This window comes from Erinaceus europaeus, chromosome 7, assembly GCF_950295315.1.
Source record: "Erinaceus europaeus chromosome 7, mEriEur2.1, whole genome shotgun sequence".
Classification (NCBI taxonomy): Eukaryota; Metazoa; Chordata; class Mammalia; order Eulipotyphla; family Erinaceidae; genus Erinaceus; species Erinaceus europaeus.
Genome location: NC_080168.1, coordinates 94,173,836 through 94,186,303, shown reverse-complemented (window position 1 = coordinate 94,186,303; position 12,468 = coordinate 94,173,836). Strand labels below are relative to the sequence as shown.

Sequence of the window (12,468 nt, the reverse complement as noted above, 5' to 3'; positions counted from 1 at the left end):
AGTACTTTCCTCTAAATATTTGATAATTTCTGATCTAACATCCAAGTCCTTGATCCATTTGGCGTTTACTCTTGTGTTTAGTGAAATACAGTGGTTCAGTTTCATTCTTCTGCATGTTTCAACCCAATTTTCCCAACACCATTTGCTGAAGAGACTCTCCTTTCCCCATTCGGTATTCTAGCACCTTTGTCATAGATGAGATGTCCATAGGTGTGGGGGGAATTTCTTAGAATAGTTTTTATGAAAAAAAAATGTGTTCAGTATTTATGCTGAAATGAAAATATCTTGAAATTTCACTTTCCTGTACAGTCTTAACTCTGAAGTCTTCACGTTGATTGTACTTTCTTAAAAATTACTTTATTGGGGGATTAATGGTTTACAGTTGACATGATTGTACATTAAAATAATTTGATGACCAACTTTTACCCTTGACTAATTAGAGGTAAAGAAGCATTGTTTTTTTTAAATTCCAGGTAATTCTTATGTGCATCCGGTGATGAGAATGATGTAAAGTTTTTTTTCTTTTAAGCCTTTTTCTGTATAAATATACTTACTACTCTGTCAGCACTCCAGAATGCCATGAGCAGGCCTGTGCAGATTACCTTTGACTGTTCACTTACACATCTCAGAAGAGAGTGTACCAGTTTCACCTTTTGTTTTCTAGAAGAACTAAACTTTGAGGGATGAAAATGTATGTGTATTTTGTGTTTACTGTTATGTTATCTTCTTTACATGAATGACAATATTTTTTTCCTGGCATTGCAATGCCAGAAATCTAACTTCATACTTAAAGCCCTAAACTGCATTGTTGTGGTGCCCCCTCCTGAACTGAGATTCTCAGACACCTGCAGGCCTGTTTTACTGCTCATGAAGCAACCCTCCTGCAGGTGGGGAACTGGGGCTTGAACCTGTGTTCTTGTGCTTCTCACTATATGTGCTTAACCCAGTGCACCACCATGTCCCCCACCTGTATTTTAAAATTATTTCAGAAAAATTATTTTTAGTGTTGCAGCCTGGTATAAGAATGGAATTCATGAGTTTGACTTTCCCTTTTTTCTGTATGTAAGTCATCCACTTAGAATTTTGAAAACATTTTTCTATGCTATCAAATCAAAAGTTAGTTCATAAAATGTGTCAGTAGCATTTTTGAAATGACAATTTACCTAATTAGGAAAAAAAAATTTTTGGCATAGTTTTGGAATGAGAAATTCTAAGTTTTTTTTTTTTTTTTTTTTTAAGATAATGGCTATTTTATAACCAGAAAAATTGGTTATATCTAATAGTCTGTTTAAACTAGATAACTTGGGTGTTAGTACTCCATATTGAAGATGAAACCTGTTCAATTGACTTAAGTGTCTTATTCTAGCCAAATTCACATTTTAGCTTAAAACTGAAAGTTCACATGACTATCAGATTATAAATATTTTAGATACCATCCTTGAACTCTGAAATACCTAGGTAGAATTGTACACCTTTTAAAGCAACAAACTGGGAGGAAGAGAAAAAACAGTGGGTAAAAAGCTGTTGTAATTGTTCAGTTTCCTGAATGGATCACCTGACATAAGAGTATCTAAAATATAGCAATTTAAAGCCACACACATTTGACAGATGTATTTGAATCAGTCAGTTTATTTTAGCTTAGCAAGCTGAAGTCAGAGGGAGAGAAGTTTATTAAGTAAACAGTAGAATTCAGGTTTTCTGGTTCTTGTTCCATTAAGGGTATATTTTCTGTGTGATGACATGACATCCAAAATTTAACTGGATTAGGAAAATAAAGTTAATGATATTTCCCCTCTCCAATTGGATATATATATATATATACATATATGTATATATGTATATATATATATATTTTTCCCCCCACAGTACAAACCTTTTTTTTATTGGGGGGGATTAATGGTTTACAGTCATATATATATATTCATTCGAGATTTTTTTTTCATGATTAATTTCTTGTATTGGGAGTCTTTCTGAAAGGAGATTGGCCCAGTCCTCTCTTTTATGATTTCTTCATCACTTTTGTTTTTCATAAGGTACTCTGAAGCAATTTTTTTTCTTTTAACCTAGTAGTTCTTACAAGTTGTTGGAGTTCTCTGATCCTTGAGTTCATATTGTTTATTAAAGTGGAAAATCTTTGGCCAATACTTTCTCTCTTCCACTCTTGGTGAAATAGTAGTTAAAATAATGTTAGACTGTTGGATGCTTTCCTATGAGCCTGACTAGACATTGTCTTACAGTTCATAGACTATAAATCTGACATCAGTTTTTGATTCATTTACTCCTTTTTGGATGTCTTTATTTTTGTCATATTTTTATTTTAAATTATGTTTATTTATTTATTGGATAGAGATAACTAGAAATTGAGAGAAAGGGGGGGATAGGGAGAGAGACAGAGACACTTGCAGCACAGCTTCACCACATGTGAAGCTTTCCCTCTGCATGTGGGGACTTGGGGCTTATTGTCATATTTTATCACATAATATCATAGTATCATAACTACCACCACAGGCAAGAATTTGACTGCCAGTTTAAGTTATTTGTTTATTTGGAGGGAGAAAGCCTTTAATCTTGTGACAGTCATGAATTTAAGTTGGAGATGAATATGTGTCACTTAAATTATTTTTGGACATCTAATTCTCTTGATAATATTTCCTTTTGAATAACCTAATTTCTTATTAGATGGAAAGGACTACATTTATAGCAGTAAATATAGTTTTACCACACTTCCTATAGTTTCCTTTTTTTGCCTCCAGGGTTGTCGCTGGGGCTCAGTGCCAGGAATCCACTGCTCCTGGAGGACATCCCACCCCCCTTTTTTACCCATGTTGTTTATCGTTGTTGCTGCTATTTTTGTTATTGGATAGGACAGAGAAATTGAGGGGGTAAGACAGAGAAGGGGAGAGAAAGACAGACACTGCAGACCTGCTTCACTGCTTGTGAAGCCACCCTCCTGCAGGTGGGGAGCGGGGAGCTTGAACCGGGATCCTTGCCCTGGTCCTTGCGCTTCGCGTCATGTGCACTTAACCCGCTGCACTGCTGCCCGGCCCTCCTGTGGTTTACATTTTTATCTTTTCTATTTATTGGATAGAGACAGTTAGAAATCGAGAAGGAAGGGGGTGTTAGGGAGAGAGACAGAGAGACTTTCCCCTTGCTTTCCCCCCAGGAGTTCAAACCCGGGTCCTTGCACATTATAACGTGTGCTCAGCCAGGTGTGCCACTAGCTGGCCCTATTTAAATTTATAATATTTTATATATTGGGTAGAGACAGAAATTGGGAAGATCGAGGGAAATAGAGAGGAAAAGGAAAAGAGAGACACTTGCCCCCCTGCTTCACTGCTTGAGAAGCTCTTTGTAGTTGGAGACAGGGGCTTGAACCCAGGTTTTTGTGCTCAACTAGGTATACCATCTCCCAGCCCACACATAAAATTCTTAAGATTCCTTTCCTTTGTTATTTCTGAGAGACATACTTGTTTCCAATGGTGCATATACATTTGGTATTGATTAATTGCATTTTGCTGTACAAGCAAGCATCTTGTATTGTTTCATCCACAATTATACAGTGTAAAATGGTCAGATAGTATACCTCCTTTGTTATCAGACACAAAACAGGAGTCAATATAGACTCCCATTGTATAAAATCTCTTAAAAATTTAATAATATGTATGTGTGTGTGTGTGTGTGTTTGTGTTTGACAGAGACAGTCAGAAAGAATGAAAGAGACCACAGCACTGCCTTCAGTGCCTTGAGTGCTGGTCTTGAACCTTGGTTCACACAGTATGACAAAGCAGCACACTATCTAAGTGAGCTATTTTGCCTGCCCAATAATTTTTAATGATTTGTTGTCTTTGAAAATGTTTTCTGCCCTTCATATTTGGTTGCTTTTAGAGATGATTCAGTATACATACTTATGTGCTTGTTTCAGTAGATCGATTTATACAACTTATGCCTTTGAATTATTATCCTCTATCAAAGCCAATGTCATATGGTATTTAATAATTGCATTAAATTTGAGTATAATTTCTAATGGATAACTACTGTTATTTTGGTAAACTTACTAATTCCTGAGACTTTGCTAAAATTTTGATTAAAGACATTTATCTTTAAAACATATATTCCAAATTCTTTGTAGATACCATTTATGAGTTTCTGAGCTCTCATTATTTTTAAAATGTTAGTGTGGAATGAACACAGGGCTTTGCCCATGTCTGATACCTCTGATCTGCCTCTCCAGACAAATTTGATTTCAGGGATGGTGGGAGACAGAAGATAGACTAAGGTGTGTGGGTCAGGGGAGGGGGTACTCCTCCATCCATGGAGCTCCCCAGGCCCTGCAGAAGGTACTGCAATGTGCCCTGGGCCTAGTGACGTGTACAGTGCTCTTCATTTGCTATGCATACTGAACCATCTCCCAGCCTCTTGCACTATTGTTTTATCTTACGTTTAAAATTTATTTTAGAGGATGGAGACAGAGAAGAGATGGGGGGGCACTTGTGAAGCTTCCCCCCTGCAGTGGTGCACTGGGTGTTTGAACCCTTGTGCATTGTGATGTGTTCCCTCAACCATGTGTGCTGCTGGAGACCCTTACCTTACATTTTTGGGCTCAACATATCCGATGACTGTTACCTTTGACTATTGTGTGTTTTGTACCTAAGATACATAGTACCTAGTCACTTTGGATTTATCTCTGCCTGGATTAAAAATAAGCCCTATTATTTTTTCTGTCCTAATGTAAAAACGTGATTTGTATTAATGTATGCATGAAATTGGGAGGATTGAAGAACAAAAGAAAGCATCAAAGTTGACATTTGTTGCTACTCTTCATTGGAATAAATTTTAATAGACTATTTAGTTAGGCTTGCTAAAAATGTGTGGTGTATTTTCATCTTAATGTCATAGAAGAAACCTCAATCTGAATGAATTGCAGTTATATAAAGAATCATTTGGAGGGGAGGGATTTGAAATTAAATCACTGAGTCTGAATGTTTTCCCTTAAATTAACAGGATAATATATATTAAAAGAAAAAAATATGTCAGTTGAGGGTTGAACATTTTTGCTCATTCCATTTTTATTCACTGTAAATGTCTTGTATGAGGTGTGGTGGACAGTTTTAATTGGAGAAAGGAGGAGTGGGAGGAAAGAGTTTTCATATTTAATATCTGTCTCAATAAATGTCTGCCAGAGTAGTCCTGGCTAGATGGTTAAGAAGGTCAGTTGTGATTTACAAAGCTGTTTTCTGTGTGTTACTGGATATTTTTGCTACTGTCCATATTTCTTTACATGTTAATAATTTTGACGGCTTTTGGATAATTCTACTCTAGAGGGAGAACTGGTGGGCGGTCCTTCCTGTGACACGACCCTTGAGTGACAGTTCTATTTGATTGCCTCCAGTACTGTGAGGAAAGGACACGACTCTATGGTGAGGACTGATGGACATACATTATCTGAGAAAAGAAACTACCAGGTAAGATCCATTTATTTTCCGTTTTTTCTGTTGGTAATATATTTTCACTCACCTGTTTAATGTGCTTATTTAATTGGAACTAGCAGATTGACTACACACCAATTTGAAAATTTTGGTTTGTATTTTAAAATACATGTATTGTACTTAGCATTTGCAATAGGAACATTTTCATAATTAAACATTTATGTTTACAATAAATTTATAATGCCAAAGCATAAATTTTCTATTTTATACTTACATGTTGAGTTATCACGCCTGGATTCAGAGTCAGTCAGTATTCCATAAAACAAAGATTACTTTGTCCATTTCTTTAATACACATTACTCCTTAAGACAGAATCTGAAATCTTAGGCTATATTTGGAGTAATGGAGCATCTTAGACAGAACTGAAAGAAATAAAATGGAAATCCCTGACACCGAGTTTCTCTGAACTTACTATTAGCTTGGTGTCATTATAATGCTAGAATCTTCTCATTAATTTGGCTAACAGTATCTGTTAGCTATGTAGTGTGTTTGGGATTGGAAAGGAAGGTAAAAATCTGATATTCTTTCCTGCTTTTTATTTTTTCCCTGAGCTGTTAAAATAGGTGATTATTCAAGATAGTGCCATAGTTGTTGGGGAGATAGCATAATAGTTAATGCATTTCATGCTGTAGGCTCAAAAGTCCCAAATTCAGTTCCCAGCACAAGAGCTGAGCAGTGCTCTCTCTGATCTCTTCCTCTACCCACCTATCTTGCTCTCTGTACCTCTCTCATTAAAACACATAAAAGCAAAACAAAAGAATTTTAAGAAGATATTATCATTAAATAGCAGTTAAGTATGCATGAGTATGTATAAATTTGAATTTACTTTTTTTTTTTTTTAAACTAGTGTTTTTTTTTTTTTTAAACTAGTGTACTGCTCAGCTCTGGTTTATGGTAGTAGGGAAGATGAACCTGGGAACCTCAGGCATGAGTCTCTTTGCTTAACCATTATGTTATATTCCATACCCTGAGTTTAATTTTTTTAACTATTTGTGTATTTATATAAATTTACACTCACAAATTATGTAATGACTCCTAATACAGAATAGGCTAACGTTCAGGAGGAATAAGCTGTAGGCTTCTTGCACAGATTTATGTCTAACCCTCTACCCGTCACTCAGTTGTTCCATTTCTCCTAGGCTATGAAGACCACTGATATGATAACAGCACCTTTAGTTAATTAACCATCTGCTAATCTTTTTTTTTTCCTTTACTTTTTTAGTTCAGCTAATCTTTTCTTCCCCTTTGCACTGGAAAAGTAAACAATGGGAAGAAGTATAGATGGCTTTTCTGGTTTATAATAGGGAAAAGGCTTTGATTATAAGACTTAGGTTCAGGGTTCTGGATAGTCTCTAATTTAAAAAACTAAACTTTTACCATTATAACATTTAACCTAATTTGATATCTGAATCTTCTTGTTATATAGTTATGACTTTAGTAAGCCAGAGTAAGTAAGCTATGGTCATGCTGATCACTTCTTCAGGTAACTCTTCTTAGTTCTAGTACATCTGACCAGTGTGGCCATTATTTTTGCAATATACTCCTCCCTCACAACCACATCCAACTACCTTGAGTCACAGCATAGTTAATTAATCATTTAATTTGGACTGTTGCACATTGTGAAATTCTGCTAAATTATTTTAAGAGTACTGTGTGCTAGGTGGCCTTTGCTCATAGATGAGTCTGTAAGATTTTTAGCATAGCACATATTTTTATGACTACACAGCATAGTTAATTTACCTCATGCAGTCATAGTAATGCAGAATTTCAGCATTTACACATAAGAAAGGACTAAAATGAGATTATGCATTACATATGAAGAGAGTTTCTAAGTCCAGCTTATTCTGCTCTACAAGTACTCCCAGTCACTTTATTTTCACATAATCCAAGTTTTTGAGCGTAAATTTTTTTATTAGGGGTTTTCTGACTGGAAATTGTTTACTTTTTCTATTTTGTGCTTATTTAAATGGCACTTAATGCATGTTGAAATATCTTTGTAAACAGTTGCTTGAAACTTCATTATAAAATAGTTTTAGTTCTGAAACTTCATCTGAAAAGTACCCACATAGAAATGCAGTGTTCTTGATACTGTTTTGACTAACTGAAAGGATTTAGTCTCATATTTGTATTGGTATAGTTCAGAGTTTGTGTATGCCAGAATGAATATAGTTTGATTTGAAAATTTAATTTTGGAGGAATTCTATTTGTTGTTTCTCATGGATAAAGTAGGATTTGTGTCTATGTTTATATTCATTTTAATTTATCTTTGAGGACTTTTGTTTTTGGAGGACACTTAATATCTTTTGTTGATACTTAAGCGTCTTGTTAGATCTACTAATATGTTCCAGAATTTAATAAATAATTTCTTTAATTCTATTCTCCTTATACAGCCATGGGCATTTAGTAAGTTGCATTATCTCAGCTCTGTACTAAAAGTAAGTGACTTTCAGATGGGTGTTGGTTTAAGTACTCATTTTTATCCTGTTGCCTACTTTGTTAAATAGTAAGAGATAGTGTTTTTTTTTTCCCCCCTCCAGAGCACACTTCAGCTCTGGTTTATGGTGGTGTGTGTGGCAGGGGGGAGGGTTTGAATCTGGGGCTTTGGAGCCTCAGGCAAGAGAGTCTGTTTGCATAACCAGTATGCTATCTACCCTCTGCCTCTGAAATATATTAACTTAAAACTAGTTAAGTTACAGGGAGCCAGGCAGTGGTGCAGTGTGTTAAATGCACATGGCGCAAAGCACAAGGAACAACATTGGGCATTTAGGATCTCAGTTCGAGCCCCTGGTTCACCTGCGGGGAGGGGGCCTCTCTTCACAGGCAGTAAAGCAGGTCTCTCTTGTCTTCCCTTCCTTTCTCCATTTCTCTCTGTCCTATCCAATGACAGCAGCAACAACAACAATAACAACAATGATGATCAGCAAGGGCAACAAAAGAGAAAAATAAATAAAAAATAAAGTTTCTTTAAAAAAGCAGGTAAGTTTTTGGAGTTTACATAGTTTAGGTATAGGTATACCGGTATTATTAGCTTAGTAAATCTTTGAAATAGTTTGTAGTTTACTGCTGTTTTGTTATTATCAAGCTTTTCCCAATGAATTTGTAACTCTTAGTTTCTCTGCTTAGTTTTCCTGTAATTTGCTGTATGTTTTATTTATTTATTTTAGGGACAGAGAGATTGAGAGGGAATGGGGGATATAGAGGAGGAGAGAGGATGACATCTACAGCACTGCATCACCACTTTTGAAGCTCCCCCCCTAAGGTAGAGAGTGGGAGCTTGAACCTTGTGAATTGTAATAGATGCTCCACCACACGGTCTCCTTAATTTATTGTAGATGAGAGCATGCTCAAATCTAACTTGTTACTGTGATTATTACCAATGTAACTCACCAGTAACTTTGCCTTTCATTTAATAAGACCTATAATAGATTATAATTATCTGTTTATTTGTCCTTGTCTTACTATAGAGCTATGCTGTATTGTAAGTGACTTTAAATTCATTGAAGTTAAAAAATTTAGTTTTGGGGCCAGGTGGTGTCACACCTGGTTAACTACACACATTACAATGCACAAGGACCCAAGTTCAAGCCCCCCCACCTGCAGGGGAAAAGCTTTACAAGTGGTGAAGCAGTGCTGCAGATAGCTCTGTCTCTATTCAATTACAAGTACTGTTATTTTTGCCACCAGGGTTATTGCTGTGGTTTGGTACCAGCAAACAAATCCATGCACATAGCAGACATTTTTCTTATTTATGTATGTATTTATTTGATACAAGACTTGACAGGGAGAAAGAGAAACTCCTGAAGCACAGCTCCACTACTAGAGAAGCCTCCCCCTGCTGCAGGTGGGAGGGGGCCAGGTGCATGAGTATGGTTACATGTGTGCTGTACAGCGTGCGCCTCGACACTGAATTATTAATTTTCCCAATACCTTATTTCCTCACCTGAAATCATTCACACACACCCCCTTTATTGGATAGGATGGAGAAACTGAGAGGGAGAGAGAAAGATAGCTGCAGAGGAACTCCTGAAAGAGAAGTTTCGCCACTTGTGAGATGTCTACCCTGCAGGTGGGGAGCTTGAATCTGGATCCTTGCACATAATACTGTATGCACTTAACCAGGTGCACTACTACCCAGACCCCCTCTCTGTTTCTCTATCTTTCCCTCTCTGTCTCTCATCCTTTATGTTTAAAATAGTCTGCTGGGAGTGGTGGAATCATGCAGGTGCAAAGCCCTCAGCCATAACCACTGTGGCAAACATGTAAATATGTATGTAATCTTAGACCTTAGATTCGGGTGCTAATTACACTGATGGTGTCAGCATAGGTTTTTCTGCCTGATCTTTTTCATTTCCCACACAAATATAAGTATGAAGATGCAAACAAAAAGATTTATAGGTTTTGTGCATAAGAAAATAGAGAGTAATATTATGCTTGGCTGGGTCTTAGACTAGAAGCATCCAAAAGTGTTGAACAGCCAATTTGAAATTAAGAATTATAATCCAGTTTGAAATTGAGAAGAATCTTTTGCCCACATACTAGATTAATATAAAGGATTTAGTGAATCCTAAAATGACTACTAACTCAGAGCTTTTAAGGCTGACCCCACACAGGGTTTCTTTACAGAACCCTGCCAAAAAAACTTGAGTAAAATAAAACTTGACCAGAGTAAGAGACCATAGAGACTGGAAAGGGGAGGTCCAGAGTAAAGGGGTGGGACTGGGGCAACAGTAAGAAGAAAAGAAGTACTCAGAAGCTCTTGTTTGTCTTTACCAGAGCACTGCTCAGCTCTGGTTTATGGTGGTGCAGGGGATTGAACCTGGGACCTCAGAGCCTCAGGCACAAGAGTCTGTTTGTATAACCAGTATGCTATCTCCCCTGCCCATAGCTATTGTATTGTTAAACACTATATGAAAGTACAAGAGGAAGATTTATGAAGTTATAAACATTTTTCTGAACCAAGCTACATTCTAAAAAATAAGGAAAATTAAATTACCAGAGGTCTCCCAGGAATGTTTGTTTAAATTTTTTATTTATAAAATGGAAATATTGACAAGACCATAGACTAAGGGGTACAAAAATAATTCCACACAACCAGGAATGTTTTATTTTAGAATAGTTTATGTCAATGTTTGGGTTCCATTGGAGTGTTTGCATTGATATGTCACATTTTTAACTTAAATTTATTGTGGTCCTGTTTAAGACACATTTCCACATTGAAATTAAGTCAACAAAGATAGTTTTCTGTTTTTATTTTTCCTGTCAGCACCAGAACGTCACCACTCTGGGATGACTTTTTCAGATAGAAACAATGGCCAAGAGGCAGAGAAAGAGAATAAAAAGAGACCAAAGCGCCAGATCTTCCTCTAAGGTGGCGGGGGCCTGCCTCAAACCTGAAAAAGAAGCATACCCAGTGAGCTGTTTTTTGCCAGCCCTCCCCCTGCTAACTTTGAAAGTATTTTTATTCTATTTTCTAAACTCAATTAATTTAAAATTGACTTTTGTATATTTTTTTCCTTTGATGTGATGTATTTGTCTGTGCCTGTACAAATATCTTTGCATCAAATCTTAATGTCTATATCCACCCTGATCTCTTTTGATATTATCTTTTATAGGGGTTAAAATATTGAGATAGTCTTTTTAGTTTGTCGTTTTTAAAGATATTTTATTTATTTAGTTGTTGTTCGGTAGACAAACTGAGATGGAAAGGGGAGATAAAGAACAAGAGAAAAGAGAGACACCTGCAGCCCTGCTTCACCATTTGTGAAACAAGCCCCCTGCAGGTGGGCAGTGGAGCACCTGCTCAGGTCCTTGCACATGGCAGTGTGTGCACCCAACCAGGTGTGCTGCAGCCTAGCCCCCTAGTTTGTCTCTCCCCCGCACCCCCAGCTCTTCTTTTCGTAATTGCTGCTAGAGTTATTGCTGGAGCTCAGTTCCTGAACGATAAAATCCAGTGTTCCTAGAGGCCGTTTTTTTCCTTTTATTTATTTGATAGGAAAGATAGAATTTGAGAGGGGAAGGGAGATAGAGAAGGAATGAGACAGAGTATTTGATTCACTGCTTATGAAGCTTTTCCCTGTTGGTGGGGAGCGAGGACCTGAACCCAGGCCCTTAGTTTGTTGTTGTTTAGAGATGTATTTTATTTCATGAGATTGAGAGAGAAGTTTTTCTTTCTTTTTTTTTAATTTAAGAAAGGATTAATTAATAAAACCATAGGGTAGGAGGGGTACAACTCCACACAATTCCCACCACCCAATCTCCATAACCCACCCCCTCCCCTGATAGCTTTCTCATTCTCTATCTCTCTGGGAGCATGGACCCAGGGTCATTGAGGGTTGCAGAAGGTAGAAGGTCTGGCTTCTGTAATTGCTTCCCCGCTGAACATGGGTGTTGACTGGTTGGTCCATACTCCCAGTCTGCCTGAGAGAGAAGTTTCTGTGGCACTTGTGGCACTTGTGGCACTGGGGATCAGACTGGGATCTTCAGGCATGCAAGCCCTGTGTTCTGTCGGCTGACTGGTTTCCTTAGCTGGGACAATTGAATTAAAATTGGATTTGTGGGACCAGGCGTTGTGCACCTGGTATAGTATACACATTATAATCGAAAAGGACCCAGGTTCAAGCCCACCAGTCCCTATCTGCATGGGAAAAACTTTACAAGAGGTGAAGCATGTCACAGGTGTCTTTCTCCCTCTCTATCTCCTCCCCTCACAATTTCTTTATCCAATATAGAGATGAATACAATATTTTACAAAATTAAAGTCTGCATCCATTATTGCTTCTAAACCTATTCTTCGTTTATTTGTAGGTTCTTTAGGAGTTTTCATGTAAATAAACCTCTGGAAATTACAGTTTTTATAATGTGTAATGTTCATAACAAACTCCTTTCTGAATTCATCAGTACCTATGTACAATTAATTTTAGATAGAAGTGTCACTAGTAAAAGTTCTTTATCTCATGAACTAAGCTGTCACTATTAATTATAA

General features: G+C 36.9%; 1 protein-coding gene across 4 annotated transcripts in view; it reads left to right on the top strand.

The window, feature by feature from the left end:
* CNOT2 (CCR4-NOT transcription complex subunit 2) overlaps nucleotides 1-12,468 on the top strand; it is a 101,391-nt gene that overhangs the window by 33,202 nt on the left and 55,721 nt on the right. For 2 of the 4 annotated variants that reach the window (XM_016191296.2, XM_060194944.1), the window contains one exon: nucleotides 5,390-5,462. In XM_016191296.2, the coding sequence (XP_016046782.1) occupies nucleotides 5,390-5,462 (73 nt within the window). Of the gene's footprint in view, nucleotides 1-5,319; nucleotides 5,463-12,468 lie in introns of all 4 variants that reach the window. The other 2 variants (XM_007530114.3, XM_060194943.1) reach the window with 1 other exon arrangement.